The sequence below is a fragment of the Excalfactoria chinensis genome, chromosome 2, assembly GCF_039878825.1.
Source record: "Excalfactoria chinensis isolate bCotChi1 chromosome 2, bCotChi1.hap2, whole genome shotgun sequence".
In the NCBI taxonomy this organism is placed as follows: Eukaryota; Metazoa; Chordata; class Aves; order Galliformes; family Phasianidae; genus Excalfactoria; species Excalfactoria chinensis.
Window position 1 is genome coordinate 108,392,436 of NC_092826.1, and position 18,914 is coordinate 108,411,349.

Here is an 18,914-nt window from a genome sequence, read left to right on the forward strand (position 1 = left end):
CAAGCCTGATGCATAAACTTTCTGTGGATGGAATAAATCCTTTTAAAAGTAACCTCAAGATCTTGGCTGCCTTCCCATCAGCATGGTGAAAATTCTGTCCTCTGAAAACTTTCAGTTGAATTACTCAGGTTAAAGGTATTTTGTAATGAGAGACAAAAGATGTGTAGATGTTGAAGCAGCCTCAGCTTCAAAGATGCACCATTTCCATTAGTAACATTTGGAAGAGACCTTCTGTCCACTGATGTGAGCAAGAGAAGAAAAAGGGAAAAGAAAATGGAAAGAGAACATCGAATGGCTGAGGTACAAACTGCTGCTGTCCATTTGTGACAACAGCTGTTTCCAGTTGAGCTTGCTTTTCTTTTCCAACACTTGAGCATATACGCAGGTTGGGAAAACCCTTCCATTTTCACTGAACGTTACAGTTTGTGTACAACCCTTCGTGTCTATGCTTGGTCTCACAACAGAAAGCAAGCTGCCCAGAGTTCCCGTGAACACAGTTCTGAAGTTGTACAATTATCAACTGTGAGCTTTCCTTATGATTTCCACAACACACGGAAATGCATCCAAGGACAGCATACAGCTACAGAACTTATTAAAAAGAGATATTTTTAAATCATCATTTTTTCCTCTAACTCCTACCTCATTCCTTCTCTTGGGTCTCATCTACTTTCCTTTTACAGAGCTGAACAGGGTAAATATGTCCTGGCTGATTAGAAATCTCAATTTTTCAATGTAAGCCAGGATACCTAGAGAAGCAGCAGACCTTTGATGATGGAGGTTAACTACACCCTCCATGGCTGCCAGAGAGCTTTTCATCATCCCCATCTGCCAAAATTCCACAGGAACCATACAGGCCATGTTTTTTGGTTCTATTTGAGGCATCAAAAGCCATGATGTAGGCATTAGAGTCAGATTTAAAGCTCTTATAACAGATAGCAAAGCCATGATGTGCCTTGAAGAGAAAACTTATTATTGGTGGATCATTTTTTGTAAAGAGGCCACATATGCATATGCATTGAGTAAGGGGGGGCTGGGAAGGATGGACACTGCATAAGATGGTCTGATCCCCGCTTACCTAATCCTGAAGGTCCAGGGGGGCCTGGCTGTCCAGAAGGACCAGGCCTTCCAGGTGGGCCCATGATACCCACAGGTCCAATGTCTCCCTTTTGCCCCTAAGAGAGAGGAGACATTCATTTATTTCCTCAGCAATTAATGTCACGTAAGTTCCCCCAGCCAGCACTGGATTCCCTTTCAAGAAAGCCAACACATCTGCCAATAGGAACATACATCACGAACTTTGTAGCCACCATTCCAGAGAAGAGAACTGCCGTCCTCTTCTGCTTGGGTCCAGGCAGGAGTTCTGCTTCTGAAAGTGAAAAGTATCAGCGGATCTGCTCTGTGTGGAGTCAGGGATCACCCTGATCCTATTTCAGTCATTCAGGGGCTTTCCTTCAAGGATGCCTTTTTATCCTTGCCCATTCCCTAGGAGCAAGTGCAGCTCAGAGACAAAGGGCTGGTGGAGCTGAAATCCTTGGTAAGTGGCTCTGACTTCAGGAGTGTAGGCTGAGTTTGCAGGGTAGACAAAGAAACTGATTCATTTCATCTCCAGAAAGAGAAAATTCAATAAGGAGTCACAAGGGCTTCTACAGTGACATTTCCCAGTCTCAGGGCATAGATCTTCAGGAGAACACTAATTGCTTGGAGACCCACAGTATTTTCAGAAGTACTTTAGAACCTCAATTCATGTATCCCCTTGGCTGTCACTGTGAATATACCTTTGTTAACAAATCTCTGCAAGACAAGCAAGGGATTGGTTTTGTAAAGGCTAGGCTAGCACACAGCAACTGCCCTGCTGTATGCTAACTAACGATGTTGCTCTGGTGCCTTATCACTCCACCAAAATGCTGTAAAATTATCTATGGGAGACCAGTTTACAGAGTTACCACACAGTAATATAATATTCTGTAAAATCAGCCCTAATTTGCCTCAGGGGAGCTTGTTTGTGCAGCCATACCATAAGGCATTTGATGGTTTTACCCTAGAACTATTCAACACCTTCCTATTTTTGCTCCTGAATTTAATATGGTGACACTTATTAAAAATAACTATATTTATCTTCCTGCTCATATTCTCTCCGAGGCTTGCATTTCTCAGCTTTATATTTCAGAAGTGTATTACATAGCTTAAAGCTGAGATAACTGATTTTTTTCTTATGTAACAGCATGTCATTTAGTAAAACAAAAATGTGCCGTGTTATACTTCTTTCAATGGCAGTGAGATTAATTCCTTCAATATGGAGCAGTTTTGGGTTAATGTTCATTCAAGGGCAGATGATGGACAGCTGTATGACTAATTTCAAAGTAATGAAGCATTCATAGTAATATATGTTAAAATAATTTGTTGTTATAGAATATCCTGCATCCCATGAATACATCTGAATGTCACTTGCACCATTTCAACAGAGGAAGGTTATTATTATTATATATTTTCTTTATGGCCCATAAAGAAGTAATTGAATATTTGCTTTATTTAATTCTATTAGATAAGCTCTGTGCCATTAAAACATTCCAGGATTTATGTGAATGTCAGCAATGCTGATCACTAATTGCTTCTTACATCATGCAACAAGAATACACAAAACCAAGACTTTGAAGCTCTCACAGAAAACACTGGGAAGTCTTGTTCCCCACACTATAAGGATGCAGCAGAGAAAACCCAGTGCTATTCTGACATTTGCTGACTGAAAATTGGCTGAACTCTGTGACTCTTGTTTTGGAGGAATGCCTGCTCTCTTCTGTTCTTAATGCTCTCTTGCTTAGCATAGGTAGATTAAAGAATGTGTGCCCCAGAAAAAAACTGATATTTACAGCCCTTTCCCTTTCTTCCAGGTAATCTTGACTGAAACTTTAAGTCATTCCTTCTTCACGAAGGAAATCCTAAGCTTGCTTCTCAGGAGTCAACTCTCAATTCACAAAGCTTTGAGTGTTACGAGTGGTTTGGGGACAGTGAGCCTGTGATGAGTTGTGGCTCCCAATTCCCGGCCATCATTTAAGAAGAGCTTGCCCCAGAGGCATAGCAGAATTGAAGAAGTGAATGGGATCATCAAGAGATATCTCAAAATGGAAGTGGAAATGACACCTTCCTAATTTAGCTGCTTTTATCTGGAGATGTCAGCTGGATCAAGAGACAGGAAATGGCTCTATGTTGATGGAAAACATCAGCTGAACAAACAGCCAGATAACTACAGCACTTAAGGGCAGCAGTCAGATCTACACAGCCTTAAAATGCCACCTGCAGGTTTGGGTTTTGCTTTTTAAAGGAGAAAGGAAACAAACAGTTCACTAATTACAGAAGAGAAGCCCTGCTTTTGTTCAGAAGATCAATGCTGAAATTGCTTGCAAGGTGCCAGATATGGGTTGTGTCCCAAGCCTCCACAAATCCCTTGTTTAAGGCAAGACTACATTTCTTTCAATCACACTGATTGCTGCCCTGAACTATGACATCTTATGTGACTGCTTTTTGTTCCAGACATTGTGTAATGTCATAAAATGTCTAAGAAAGATCAAGCACGAAGTCCTCTTGGACTGCAATCTTCCTGTTGATTTGCAGGCACTCTGTCTTTTCTTTGCCTTATGCTACAGAACAACATTCTGTGCACATCCCTTTTGACGGGACAGATGAGCACAGTTTACACAGCACACACACACTGCACATACTTTCTTTATGCCATGACTTAACACCCAACATCCAATTTTTACTTATCCCTACATTAGGTTTTCTTTCTCTTCAGATAATATCTGACAACATTAGACCAACAGCAAAGCAAGCTGGGCATAACCAGACTGAAAATAAAATGCTTTCAGCTGAGCCCATTAACCACAGCATCTACAAGCTCCTGTATCAGAGCAGACATATGTTAAAAACAGCATCAGTACAGTAGGAGTTCGTTCCCTGCCCTGTCATAGGAAAGAAATAGACTCTGCAGATGGCAGTTCAGAGTACTGAAGGAGCTGCTCTCCTTGGCATCAGGTTGGTCTTTGTGTTTACTCTCCCCTTTCCTCCACAATGTCATTGACTGCAAAAAATATACAAGGAAAGATGAAATTGAAGAGGTTTATCTGGTGACTTGAATAGGTAGCTACCACTAATACTATTACACTCTTGTAAAATGCAGTGTTGCAGTAGCCACACAGTTCCCGATCCTTACAATTAACCTGAAAGTTGTAAAAAATCAGTTCTGACAACACAATTATTTTGACCCCTAAATAAGAAGCATGTGCAGTCATTTAATCTCTAAGCCACTTTCATACAATATTACAGCCCCTTAATGTCACTGTGTGCCTTCCTAAACTATCTCATATCCCGGCACGCTGAACTACAATGAGAAGTATCACATAAATATCCTAGTCTAAGAATTAAATATGATTCTAGTATTAACTGCGAGAAAAAGGGGTGCTGTAGTGCTTTGATTCTCTGCACTCTTTTGGACATGTTCAAAGCCTTGCAGCTCTGCAAGACCTGTGTCACCAGCACTGGGCCTGGCCAAAGCCTCATTGAACTAGGTGGGATGCAGTGGACAGAACAAATACACTTTGTCCCACTCTCCAGTCATCAGATGGGATTCAGAGCGTTACTCTGTGATTTTTAGGATTCAAAGGGTCTGCTTTTTAGGTTCAGGGTCTGCTCTGGTCATATTCAGTGAGATAGTTATCAAAAGAGGGAAAAAGCTATTTGAACTATGCTGCACAACAAGGGATTTGAGTATGGAAGACAAGACCTGGATATGCATGCAAGGTGCTACAATGCTGCCAGTGGGACCAAAAGCAAAGCACTAGCACAGAACAGACCACACAGTCATACCCCACCATCATACAAACACTGGGAACTGCAGGGAACTGAAGGGGAAACACCATGGACCTACCTGTTTGCCTCGTTTTCCAGGTCTTCCTATAGGTCCTCTGTGTCCTGGTGCTCCAGATTGTCCCTTCGGGCCCATCTCTCCCTTGGTGGGTGAAGAGGGAAAGAAAAAGAACATAAGTAGATCATACTTGCCTTATATGACACAGCAGGTGGCTGATGTTTTTGTTCATGCAATTCTCACAGACTATGCTGACACTGTATTTTACCTGGAAATTCACATCATATTTTAAAAGAAGAGAAACGCCAAAAACATTTACTTTAATTTATCAAATCTCCTTGAAAAATCCCTCTTTAAAGAGGAAGCTGAATGGGAGACCAGGAACATCCTAGAAGGGAGATGAAAACAAGCAGAACTCTCCAGCTCTTGGCAATATCACGTTTGCTGTTAAGATGCACATTTGGGATTGCAGGATTGGAAAAATAAGTGAAATATAAAACCCAAACAAACAATTAGGCTGCTCATGAATATATATTAAGAGTCTGACTATGTTAAATAGATAGAAGATTATGACTAAACCTATGTTCTGGGAAGAAATGTTCATTATTGAGTCAAGCAAGACTTTCAATGCCTTACGCTTTCCAAAATGTCCCTAAAGCCATTTACTATCTGTATGCCAGCAGTTACTGAAATTCCCCAATACATTGTGCCCACTTACTTTCTGTCCCAGCATTCCTGGGGAGCCTGTCTCTCCCTGCAAAGTGAAAAGAGAAAATTCATCAAAATAATTGGAGTGAGCTTTGACAAAGCAGCACCAGTTTAGGCCTCTACGGAGAGACGCAGAGTGCCATGTAGTGGCATCAGTAAATAAAGAAAACAAAACAGAAAAACCCCACAATGTGATTCATCAGTGCTGTTGAGAGCAGAATTATTAGAATTGTTATGGATTTATAAGACTTTTCTATAAAGGTCCTTGTATAATAAGACTGCTCCTTTGTTTAATCCTCCACAACCTGATTCCTCTTGGCCAAAACCATACCACTTGTGCTTTTGTCCACAGCCACTTGGACAATGCCTCCAGTCTGTTTGTTCTGTTCTACGCAAGTCAGGAGTGCCACTTATCTCCGGGCTGGTGGGGCACATGGACACCACAGAGGATCACATAATGTGGGACCACTGCTTTCTTACCATCCCAAGAACATGCCTCCACGTCACTCCTCTTTCTTGCGATCAGAAATACCTCAGTGTTTATGTGCTCACTCAGCTAAAACTCACAGCCATCTGGAAAAGTACCTGGTCTCCTTTGACTCCTTTGTCACCCCTGTCCCCTCTGGAACCCTGGTGAGAGATAACAGGGTAGCAACAGCTTAATTAGTATCATTTCACGAGGAAATGAGAAACATTTATCCTATGTGAGGCATTATTTGTCATGGCGCAGAATACAGTAGTATCTTCAGCTGAGATGCACAGTAGATACCCTAAAACGTTTCCTTATTACCTTCACTGATACTACAGTAGAATTAAGAGTCAGGCTGGTAGAAAAAGGTACTTATTCTCCTCAGATAATTACCTTAAATATGGGCTTCCTTTGATGTAATACTTGAGACTTAATTGTTTCCCGAATTATCTTGACTGAAATTCAGACCTCACTGAATGACAAAAATAAGTCTCCATGCCAAAGAATATGTAGCCTAAATAAGCCCAGCCAACACTTAAGGATCATTATACCCATGCTAGAGATAGGGAAACTCTAGTGGGGTTTTCTCTAGTAACTTGTTCACAAGAAAATGGGGTGTAAGACGCATCTCTTCAACATCTCACCCCGAGTCACACGACTGCCCTCCTTTCTCAGTGCATCTTTGCATTTCTTAATGAGACCTTCAACCTTCATTCATCAAAATTTGACTTTATTTTTAGCTTCTGCTTTTGTACAACTGTTCCCAATTGCAAAATTACGTGTTATTCTATTGTTACACTGACCTTTTCTCCTCTAGTTCCTGGAAAACCCTAAAAGGAATGACAGATATTTTAATGCTTCTCACTTTCAAGATAACCAAAGAAGCAAATTCACACCTTGCAAATTTAAAGTGAAGAAATGAAGCACAAGTAATTAATTGCATCTACTTGTAACAGCAAAATAATATTTATAGCTTCTAGAAGTGCACTGAAACAGAATTATGAAATAAGAATTAAAGGCAAGACAAATCAGCCCAAAAGCTAATGTGAAAAAGCCAGTTAAAGCCAGACAATTCAATATTGCTTTCAAAAGTAAAACAAGGGAAATTAAATGTAACTGAAAGTGAATGAAACTACAACTAATAATCTAAATTAATTTTAGAAATAATCTTCTTCTTTTCTCTCTCCCTGCAGAACATCCTTAAATTATATTTAAGCCATCATGTGAGTGAAGATTACTATAAAGCTGAGTCTCCCTTTATGAAAAATACTGTGCCCAGCTCTTCTTCCCATTGATTCTGAATAATCTACATACATCATTTTTATCACATTCCTTAAAGTGCTGTGGCTTACGTTTTGTAAAGGCAGAAGCCACATTATAGAAAACAATGAGCAGATAACAGACCCTCTGGACCAAACTGAGCTTACTTCCCAACTGTCAACACACACGCATAGCTTTAGTAGAAGATACAAACGTTCTCCAGTCTATTGAGGTGGGCAAAAAAACTTGCAGGTCTGAGCTGTTGGTGCAGGTATACTGAAGAAGTGCAGTATTCCAGTGGGATACTTATCTATTTGCTTCGCTTTTAAAATAAATGTTTGCATTATGCAATAACTGACACTAAAGCATTTCTATGAAAAGCCAAAAATGCAGCCAAGCCCAACAAATAAAATACATAGCCTTGCTTGAAGGAGAACTATATTAGACAAGCTATGTCTTGATGAATGCTTTCCAGCAAATTTATGAGGGAAGCAGCTGTCAGCAGAGCGTTAGAAACCAATGTCTGAAAACGCAGCATTTGCTTAACAAACCTTGGAGCCCATTGGTCCTCTGGTACCTGGCAATCCCATCACACCCAAATCTCCCTTTTCACCCTAAAGAGGTCAATAAAGAGAGTTATTGATTGTGGCTCTCTGCTGAGGTCATATCTGAATGTCTGACTGATAGTTCAGCGCTCTGGGTTTTGTGACAAATACACAAGACAAGTCTGACCTTCCTGTAACGCTGTAGTCAGAGTTCCTTACTGCAGTTGTGTTCTATCTGAAACCACACGTATTATCTTGTTCTCCTATTTACATTCTCTTGGGTTTGCTTCAGTTTGGGTAGATGCCGCTAAAGGACGTGAAAGCAAATTAGCAGCAGAAATACAGCCTTTTTCTACATGAAGTTGCATTGTTTCTCGCAAACATCGTTTCTACTGAGTTGCAGAAAAGAAGGGTATTTTGTTGCAAGCCTTTATGGCTTGAAGAGACATGATTACTTTTATCATCATTCTGAGATATAATGGGCTTTACAGTGGTTTAGAGACAATAAATCATGTAAAGGCATTACAATATCCTCTCTGTCTGCTGCCAGCTAATTATATCTAAGGGCAGCCTCTGCAGACATGCAGCAGCCCTACCAGCAGAACACAGTTAACTCTCATTCCCAGTACTAGAGAGGGTTTTCAGGTTGGCTGCTGCCTCAGCAGTTCAGGAAAGACCCAAAGAAACAAAGTAGAAGAAATACAGATTAGACAAGGCTGTGTCTGACAAAGAGGAAGTAGATCCAACCAAAGAAATAGAAGGCAGAGATAAGAACATGGTTTAAAACAACACAAAACAGTTCACAGGGTATTTACAGACAGAATAAAGTGCAATGAATGACTATAATGAAGATGACTATCGGATTTTGTGAATATCAGAGATCAGAAGAAGAAACAGGAAAGAGGGATACAACTGAACCAAGGGAGCACAGACTTCTTTGGCCTCTATTCAACTGGAGCCCTAAGGCAGGAAGTCAAAATTTATAAGGAACAGAAGAAATGAAGTTAGGAACATATCCAGAGAACAGAGTAGAGATGTATCAGAGGAGACAAGAGAAGCAGGAGAATGGATATTAAACATTAACTGATACACAACAGTCGAACTATAGGAATAAATATTACCACTAAATGTGAAAAATGCTTCTGGAAGTGCAATGAAAAAAGCTATAGCAAAGAAGTATTAAAATCAAAATTAGAGTCTTCATAAATATAACTCGAGCTTATACAAAAACTAAAAATGGGCAAAATGAATGAGTTTTGACTGCTCCGCTCTCAGTACTTAGGACTGTGTGGGAATTAGGTAGCAGTATCTTCCTTCTGCTCTCGCTGCTCCCACTGCTGGAGATCTCAGCACACAGTGCTTTTGGGAAGACACCATTCCCCATCACTCAGTTCAAAGTGAACTTTGGCTCCTTTTTAGTACTGACTGAAAAGCACACAGTTGCTTGCCTATATTCCCACATGCTATGCAGAATGTGATCCTCATCTAATGCAACCATAAGGAGCTTGAGGCTCTGCTTCCCAGGTGTGGCTTGAGTCCTCTGAGATGAGGTAGCAGCTTTCATGGCATGAGCGAACAGTTGAAGATTCCCTTGAAAATGCAGTTTCAAGATAAGCATTCTATGCTATCGCTTTGCCTGATATGAGCTGGATAGATAAAAGCAGGTTATCTATCTCACATGTCCCAGTTGAAAGTTTCTGTTCAGTGGCTCCTGTGAAGATGTGTACATCTGTGTTTGGTAAAACTCGGACTATCCTACAACTTTATTTATAGCAAGTGGACTAATCACTCTGCAGTAGTAAAGTATGTCCTGCCATTTCTACTGCTACTAGATAAAAAAACTCACCAGAATGAATGTCTGCTCGTATGGGAGTGATGTCAAAGAACACACTATTAATCCACATGGTTTCTAATCCTTTTCTCCTTAAAGTAGCCTGATATTTTCCCTTTATATTGCCAAAAAGTATATCCAGGCAAAGAGATTATCAAGAACAGTCATAAGAGACAATGGTCAGTTTTGAAACACTGATTCACGTGGTTGTGAAACAGCAGTGGTTATCAGTGAGTCTTCATTAGACGTGATTTCCAGTTTACCTGTGACATGTTTTAAGAAGTGCTGCATGGGGCTAGGCAGGTAGTGCAGTGTAAGGTGACGGCCTTTGCAGAGCAGTGTAAGAAATCAGGCAAGCACTGAGTGTCCTTGCACTGCTTCATCTCCCCAGTCTCCAGCAGACAGTGGTGCAGAGGCTTCCTGAGCAGCCCTCATGTTCAGATCATGATGTTTAGTAGATTATCTTGTATTAATTTTGGTCTTACCTTCAGCCCCACAGGTCCAGGCCATCCTATTGGTCCTGGCATCCCAGGGACACCCGGGGGACCTGGTCTACCCTTGAACGGAAAACATTGATTACAACAATTCATGTAACATTATTCCTACACACAGGTCTCCACTGCAGAAAGGAGACATGGAAGAATACAGTATTTTCAGGAAAATATCTGCAAATGCTTCCTTACTATAAAAGATAAGGTATAAAAAATCATTGTTTTATATTCATAATACTGTTTGCATTACCACCGGAGGAAATATAGACTCACAGAAGTATCAATTTATACTGATTCAAATAAGTAGAGCAGCTACAGAGAAATCTACATGTAATCAAAATAACCACTGGGAAAAAGATAAAAAGGAAGCCGGTATCATTAACTTACTCTCATTTAAATCATACAATATAGAACAAAAGGACCTGCATCACAAAGACCTCCACACAAATGCATTTTACAGTAAGAACAGAACCAAACCTTTAACTAAGATATTCCTCTTCTTATTCCTCCAGTATTCTCATTCTCACATACTCACATACAACTGCTCTTTACCACCTACTACACAATTTGCAATAATTACATACATGAAGTTATTTATCTCTTCTAACTACTGCCTGTAACTCACTCTTTGGCTAGCTCCTAAAATGCTGCAGGTTAATTCTATTCCACTGTTTATATCATTTGAAAATACAATCCTGGAAATCTGATCACATCTTTGAGCCTAACAGTGACCTCCCCTAAGCCAGGCAGCTTTTAGTAGGAATTATATTGTTTTATTGGCAGCTTCTTCTTTGGGACCTATCAATATTGGTCAGAAGTGGAAGTACACCAGGGTTTGAGGTTTGCACTCTCTTGTAACTTGATGGGTGACTCTCTCCGAGACATTAATTTTGATGATTTTTATATAGATAATCCTTTTGCTTACTGTGGGGTGTTTAGATAAACATGAAAGATCTCTTTGTTTATATGTCTCATATTCATTAGAATCACTGATCAGTAGCTGGTGTTAAAATCCTTTGCTTATAATTAGAACAGAATCTCTTTTCCTGGTTAGTGACCACCCCCTGCATATCTCTGATTTCATCCTGCATTTCTGTCTTCTGTTAAAATTAATTACATTAAATGGAAGCAGTTAGTAACTGAGATAACATATTCTGTTTCATCACACGTAGGGGCACATATTTTTGACAATCTATCATGGCTCATATGTCTGCAAGCACAGGATTGTAGTCAGCATATTGCATTGGTGCCAAAGCTCTGGAAGTGTAATCGTTAATGGCCTTTCCTCCATAGGGGCTGCTGGGTCAAGCCTGGCTCTGTTTTGGAGCACTAAAAAGTTTGGTTTGGCTTTGTTGTTTTTGTTTATCTTTTATGGCAGGTCCTATACTCTGCTTCCCTTATCCACAGAAAAGCAGTTCAGGTAACTTCCCATTCTTTTAACTGGATGATGGAATTAAGCCAATTGAACCAGCTGTGGCAGCTCTTCAGCCCTGCACCCAGAGCTCCCTGCCACCTCCTGGATTTTGGAGCAACCCAGGGCAGGGTGAGCTTCAGTAATAGCCAATTTATATTCAGTGTTTCCTGTGTATGTTAAGTGTTGGGCTGGTGTCTGAGGCAGCACCTTCGTCCATACCTTTCTTCCTGGCCTGCCAATCTCCCCCTGCCAGAGAAAGGAATGGGTTAGACATGCCATATATAGACCACAGAGGTTCTTTATTCAATGCATTTACAAAGAGCATTGGGAACACCTTTTAATTCAGAACTATGTTTCCAGAAGTAAAATGAGAAGAATTACTTTATCAGAGCTCCCGGACTTTGCCTGCACTCTCAGCCCTAAATCTAGAGCCACCTCCTTGTCAAGAAAAGCATGCAATTGATGCTTCAGGTAGGCATCATCATGGTACAAACACTTTGCAAGTCTGAAGCCATACATTAATATCTAAACTGCTTTTAACACGAGATGGCCCATACAATCAGTGCTGTGTGGGAGAGCTCTGTCCCTCACACGCTCCCAGAGGAGGAGGTGTTTTAAATACAGGAATTAGTAAGAGCACTGACTTGGCACCCAAGCTGCTCTCTCACCCATAATGTAGAGGCAAGAAACTATCATGAGAAGCCATTAAAAAATATATTTTGAGATTGAAAATCAACATTGGAAGATAAAGCCTTAAATTATAGCTTCAAATCCATCCATAGATTTACATTCAAATAAAACAAATCCCCACATGTATTTATGTCCCATCATAGACTAAACAGACATGAAAAAAGTACATCCAACACCCTCTCTCCAATCTTTTTCCTCAACTTCTCCAAACTACACCAAACTTCATAACAACAGGCACTTACTTTCTCCCCTTTTGGTCCCATTATACCAGGAATTCCTTGTGGACCCTAGGAAGAGAAATAAATGCTGTTATTGAGCTGTATCTGTGAGAAGGCACTGGGTGGTTGCCTTCCCTCAACCCACAGCCCTGTGGGTATCGATGGGGAATGGTGTAAACCCACAAGATTCAGGGTGTTGAACATGGTATTTGAACACTGTCTCTAAATGCCAGGTCTGTTTCACTGCTGAAGGCAACTGGAGAGTTGTACTGACATGGGAAGTGCAGGGGCATTTCCTAGATAAAGAAAATAGGAAGAAAAAGGACTTAAGGTACAGGAAAGTTCATAGAATCATAGAATATCCTTAGTTAGAGGAAATCCACAAGGAAAACTGAGTCCAACTCCTAGCTCTACACAGGACCTTCCAAAAATCAGATTCCATGTCTGAATGTACTGTTCAGATACTTCTTGAAATCCAGCAGTGTGAAACCATCATCACTGCCCTGGTGCTCAGACATCCTCTGGTGCAGAACCTTTTTCTGATACCCAACCCTCACACTTAAACAAACGCAAAATTTCTAGTCAAACAGGAAACCTGGCTTTACATTTTTTATTCTCTGCAGTCTCCTGCTGCGTGGTGTCCAGCCCTGATGTAAGCTGTTCAGAGGAGATACTTGTTTTCTGTGAGTGATTTCAGAGAACATGAATCTGCGTTTGCCATGTAGCATGAAGCCGCCTTTCAAAGTGAACCAACAGCAACTTCTTGAACATCTTTTCTTAATTCCCTGAAATGATAACTGAATGAAGTGATGTGGCTTTGGGAAGCTGAACACAATTAATGGGCAATGATGACATAATTTGAAATTCATGGTTAGAAAAGACAAAAAATGTCTTTGAAGTGAAGATTGACCAAGCCTCACACATCTGTTTAAGCCACAAAACATTAAGATATTTCTCTCTCTAGTAGAGGCATATTCCGCTTTCAGAAGATTTATTAATCCATGGAGACCCTGAATCCCAAATCAGAAAAGCTGTTTTGTTTCTAGAGTGCTTCAGTTAAGAGATCCCCATTTGTTTCCGAATGACTAAAGGAGATCCCATGAGCAATCATGAAAGGACCACTAGGTTCACTATACAACTCACTCACTTCAGGTTTGGAGCTGGCTAAGGGAAATCCCATGAGCTACGATGAAAGGAGCATGAGGTTCACCGTACAAATTGCTCACTTCAGGTTTGGAGCCTGGCTGTCTTATACCATGCAAAACATGATGCAAATTGTACATGAGCAGGAGCAAACTGTATCCTCAAATGTAAATTACTCCAACTATTTTAGTTGGCAGAGTTATTTTAGGCTTTCCATAGTGTAAATCAGAATGCAGCTAATTATAGTCTGAATCAAATTTGATCTACTTTTTCATTTTATTCTAGGTTAAACATGGGAGGAATTACATTCAGAGTCACATTATAAATTATTATAAAGTCATTATAAATTTAATTCTCCCTATTATGACCAATTCACACATTCATAGCAGAAAGCAATTCAGAATTAATTCTTAGATTTTTTTTAGTAACAGTAGCATTTATTTTCCCATAACCTCTGACATAAATTTGTTGTCCAGAGGACTTCTGGCTCTAACATGGTCCTCCTAGAAAAAAACATTCATAGTTAAAAATTCCTAAGCGATGTGACATCCATCCTACTGTCCATGTTGTGATACAATCTGTTGGCCTACTCCATTTATAAACATTCTTGGAGAGACCATAGATAATTCATTTGTGAGGTTAATTATCATTTGAAGCTCGTAGAACAACAGAATGGATATTGCGGTTCTCCCCCTTCAGATCAGAGATGGCAGAAAGAGGTTTTTTTTGTTTTCAAAAGGACAATCTGGTGAAGACTGAAAAACCAACAGCTTCTCCCAGATGTGTTGCAGCTCTAGATGGTGGCCGGCCACACCACAGGACTGCTCCATAATGCAGACAAGACTTTTCTCAACACTGGGCAACACTAACATTTGTTTTCCCATCGCTTCTCCATGTGTCCTAATTTACACGCTAAATGACTTTCCCTTATGTTTTATTCTTCATTGGATGGTACAGACTGGAATGAAAAAGCAGGTGGGTGGCATTCTCCACCATTCAGAGACTTACAGAAAACTCTCCCTTACACATGGAACATCTCCTCAGTAGATTTCTGACCTCCTACCCTAATTGTATAAAGTGTAGAAAATGAAAGAAGAGATCAAATGGGCTGCCCAGCAAGCCAGGGGCAGAGACCTTGTAGAATGTGCTGCAAGATCCTATATCTCTTGAGCCCTTCCCAAAACCCATCCTTATCCCTAGCCTGCACTGTAGGTATTTTCCTTCTTGTGGATGTACTCCACAAGCCTTCAAGTCCATTGCATTTCTTGTGCATCAGTTCCACAGGCTTTCTCCTCATGTAACAAGAGTCTAAAGTAAACAAATAAACCAGCAAAGAGCCTCAGAAGGAGCTGATGTCACCTCTGGGGTTTTTCAGGGCTGCTACCCACTGTAACTCCATGAAAGTGAAAGCTGAACTTGCAACTTGGAATATTCAGGGCAGGGATGAGAACACAAGGTAAAAAACCTACACGATTTATGCATAGTCATGTCAAAATGAAATTAAGCCAGGGCTTGATATGCTTATTAAACTATAAAAGGCATTTACAGAAAACGTTTAACAGCATTATAAGGACTTCGGAGCGAATGAGAGAGTATTGTGGTTTGGTCAGAAATGCATCACTCACCTGGGGACCAGGAGGCCCTGCAGGGCAATGTGAGTCAGGCAGAGAGAAGGCCTGCGTTATCTGGAGCTCTTGACACAATTCCTTCATGTCCAGATCAAGCAGCCTCTAGGTAAGATAAAATGTATGAATGAGCACTTAGAGGGAACATGGAAAAAATACACAGCCACTACAGCCTGAAGAGCACTTATTCACTGCCTTGGGGAGAAGCCTGTGACGTGTCACAAGGTTATCTTCGCGGATGCTTCAACATTATCACTTCAGCATGGTGTTCTGTCCCGTGTTTCCTCCTCCTTTTCCAGGCGCGAGCCGCAGCTGGGCTATCGCGTCCCCCCTGAGCCAGCGTGGGACCCAGGGCTATTCTTAGCCTTGACCCTGCTCCCTTCATCATGCTTCACAAGTGGCAACTCCTCTCCAAAAATAGCAGCTTTGCTCTAATAATACAGGCTGCACTCAGCAGGCATATGGACAGTGTGAACTTCACTCCAGTAGAAATCAACTGGGCATTCATTCACTACTGACCAGAAGCGATTCCCTTAAAGACCAATAGGTCTCTAATCATTTGACTTTAAAACTGGGCTTGCGTGAGCAAACTGGTATGTTTATGTCCTATCAAAAAAGATATCTATTATCTCCCCTCTATCTCTCCTAGAAATAAAAACAAGCACTGAGGCAGAAACACTGGGTTAATAAATTGCCAAGTGAAAAGCCATTTTCCAGAAAAATTCCAACCATGAACTTCAAAGCACAGAGCCTTTAACTGAGAATTCACATGGCTCCCACTTTCCTGGTAACCACTTAATTATCTGGATCATCATTATTTTTATGGGGAGATGGTGCCAGGAGCAATTTTATATTCAGATTACTCTCTGGAATATTTGGTCCCGGTCCCAAACTCATCCTCACTGAGGGGCCTGAAGCAGTACACCACATTTCCTAAGGGGATCTTTTCTCTGGGTCTTCTTCCCCAGGAAACCATGGCACAGGCAGGAGAGGGTTAGGCAAGGGATGAGAAAGGGAGAGGAAATAAGGTTTTGGGTTGGGGGAATAATACACTGAGCTCAATCTCATTATCTCTGAAGACAACAGGGGATTTAATGCTGTATTTTTTCTTGGATTAGTTCTTGTCAGAAATGTTTCTAGTCTCTACTTACATAGTGCTTGCAATAGTTGCTAAATTTGGATATGGTAAATGAAGAGTAGAATTAAGAAGTAAGATTTACCAGTAGGTGGAAAAATTCACTATGTTGGGATGGAAAACAGATTGAAGGTAACAGGCCTGGGCAATAAGTGCGTGTGGTCAAACTGCTGTATCATATAACCACTGTATACCATGTACTGTTTATGTTAACATGTATGAATGGATACATGCCATATAAAGCAGGAATATGCTTATGTGTGTGAGTGAAAACTCCATACCAGCTACTCAAACACACCCTTCATTTTTGCAAAATGGTGGGAATAGATTCCACAAAGGAAGATGTGATCCAAATAAGATATCTGTATAGTGTACTCTCCGTATCACTGTGTAGGATGAAACACCGCCTTCCTGATCTTGGTTTATTGCATTTACATTTTCTTCAGTTCAGGATTGCCTTGCTCTAAGAAACTAACAGAGCCCTACAACACAGCCAGAGGCATTTGCTGAGTGACACCATGAAGAAGTGCTCAAAGAGGATGCGTCAGTCTTTATCAAACATCAAAATTCATGTAAGGAGAAGAGGAAGGTCCCTCAGCCACACTTACAAAGCTCCAGTCGTGCCTGAAGTGCGGTGGTGGGAACATGGGCGGCGGAGGCGGGATGAGGAGGCAGCACGCTCTGCGGGTAGGCTGCTTCTTCTGTTCCAAACAAGGGAGATCTGTTCAATACAAACACTCATCCATTGTCTTGAACACCACAAATATTCCTCACAGAATAAGGTGAGCTCCCATTCCACAGCACTTTTCTACATCCTGTGTCCATTGAAGCATTCTAATCCAAGCAAAAAAATTTCAATCCCATGCAGTCCCTCAAATCTACAACGTCCTTCATATTCATGTGCCAAGCCCTAAACTCTTAACTTAGCTATGAAATAGGCTGATTTTCATAGACTCACCAAGGTTCGAAAAGACCTCCAAAATCACACAGCCCAACCATCCACCTATCACCAGTATTTCCCATTAAACCATGTCCCTCAGTACAACATTGTCTTGAACACCTCTAGGGATGATGCCTCCACTGCCTCCCCAGGCAGCCCATTCCAGCACCAAACCACTCCTTTGGAGAAGTTTTTCCTAACATCCAAACTGAATCTCCCTTGGTGCAACTTGGGGCCATTCCTTCTAGTCCACTCGCTCGTTACACAGGAGTAGATGCTGACCCCCACTTCCCCACATACTCCATTCAGGCAATTGTAGAGAGTGATAAGGTCTCCCCTGAGCCTCCTCCAGACTAAACAATCCCAGTTCTCTCAGCCACTCCTCATAAGAGCTGCACTCCAGACCCCTCACAGCTTCACTGCCCTTCTCTGAACACTCTCCAGGGCCTCAATGTCTTTCTTGTAGTGAGGTGCCCAAAGCTGACCGCAGTACTCAAGGTGCAGCCTCGCTGAAAAATATCAGATAGGCAATGCTAGGAAATGGGTTGAAATATCTATTTCTCTCTCACACTTTTTTGTTGTAAAAGTCTATTAGAAACAGCATCCTCTTGTTCCCATCAAATGCAGTAAATATTTATTTGTGTCTGTTGGCTTTTCCTCTGACCACTGGCAGCCAGAATGGGTGTCTGTGAAGTGAGAAGTGGCAGGGAGCCAGAAACTGTAGGAAGAAAAGCCTATGGTGAACTATCTGGTATTAATAGAAAATCTCCAAATTGAGTCCATAGGAAGATAAACTTGGCAAAATCGCTACATTTGTGTGCAAATCTGTTGCAGGCCAGTTTTTGTCACATATTAGGGTAAGAGAGATTTCTCTAAGGGACAGAGATAAGTCTAGGTTTCCAGAATGTCCCAGAAAATGTATTACATCATGTTTCACTACCCCACGTTCATGGGGACAGCATTGCCCCGGTTCTGATGCACAGAAAATTGCTGTCCAGATGAGTGTGGTTGTTAATACCTCAGAGTAGCTGCCCAAGCAGCAGTCCGGGTGCTCTCTTAGCTCATTTGGTTTCAGTAACAGATCCACTGGCTATGGCAGGGGTCACTTCAGGCACATAGCCCCTTGCACATAGAGACCAATTGCAGCTGGTTCCACTGATGTTGGGTTAAATCAGACCTTGCCTGTAGAGACAATCTATGCACAGGGTCCAAGGAAATGCATTTCATAAGCTTCATTTCAATTACCTTTCTTAAGAAGAATATTTATCACAAAGTGCCATTTCTTTCCTTTCTCAAGAAAAAAACCACCCAAGATTGCGTCTGGCACCAGACTTCACAGTGATTCATGCTATGCGGGCTTTTGTCTCTAGCAAAACTATTTGGGATGATACCTTTGAGAGGTGAATCAAAGGGTCCACACTGAAGACTCCTCCTGAACATTTCCTCCCAAGTTGGAACTCAACAAAAAGCTTCACTTCATGCACACAATAAAATATACAGAGATAAACTCTGTATTGTCTGACCCTGACGTCAATTCCTGATACACAGCTGTAACGAAGGTCTTGAATTTTAAGCCTACATACTTCT

General features: G+C 41.1%; 1 protein-coding gene across 2 annotated transcripts in view; it reads right to left on the bottom strand.

Moving 5' to 3' along the window:
• Positions 1-18,914, bottom strand: part of COLQ (collagen like tail subunit of asymmetric acetylcholinesterase) — a 34,856-nt gene that overhangs the window by 7,631 nt on the left and 8,311 nt on the right. For both annotated transcript variants that reach the window (XM_072328509.1, XM_072328510.1), the window contains exons 2-12: positions 16,996-17,108; positions 15,253-15,357; positions 12,509-12,553; positions 11,796-11,822; positions 10,157-10,228; positions 7,847-7,909; positions 6,839-6,865; positions 6,152-6,196; positions 5,577-5,612; positions 4,922-5,002; positions 1,076-1,172 (exon numbers count right to left, since the gene is read on the bottom strand). In XM_072328509.1, the coding sequence (XP_072184610.1) occupies positions 1,076-1,172; positions 4,922-5,002; positions 5,577-5,612; positions 6,152-6,196; positions 6,839-6,865; positions 7,847-7,909; positions 10,157-10,228; positions 11,796-11,822; positions 12,509-12,553; positions 15,253-15,357; positions 16,996-17,108 (711 nt within the window). The remainder of the gene's footprint in view (positions 1-1,075; positions 1,173-4,921; positions 5,003-5,576; positions 5,613-6,151; positions 6,197-6,838; positions 6,866-7,846; positions 7,910-10,156; positions 10,229-11,795; positions 11,823-12,508; positions 12,554-15,252; positions 15,358-16,995; positions 17,109-18,914) is intronic.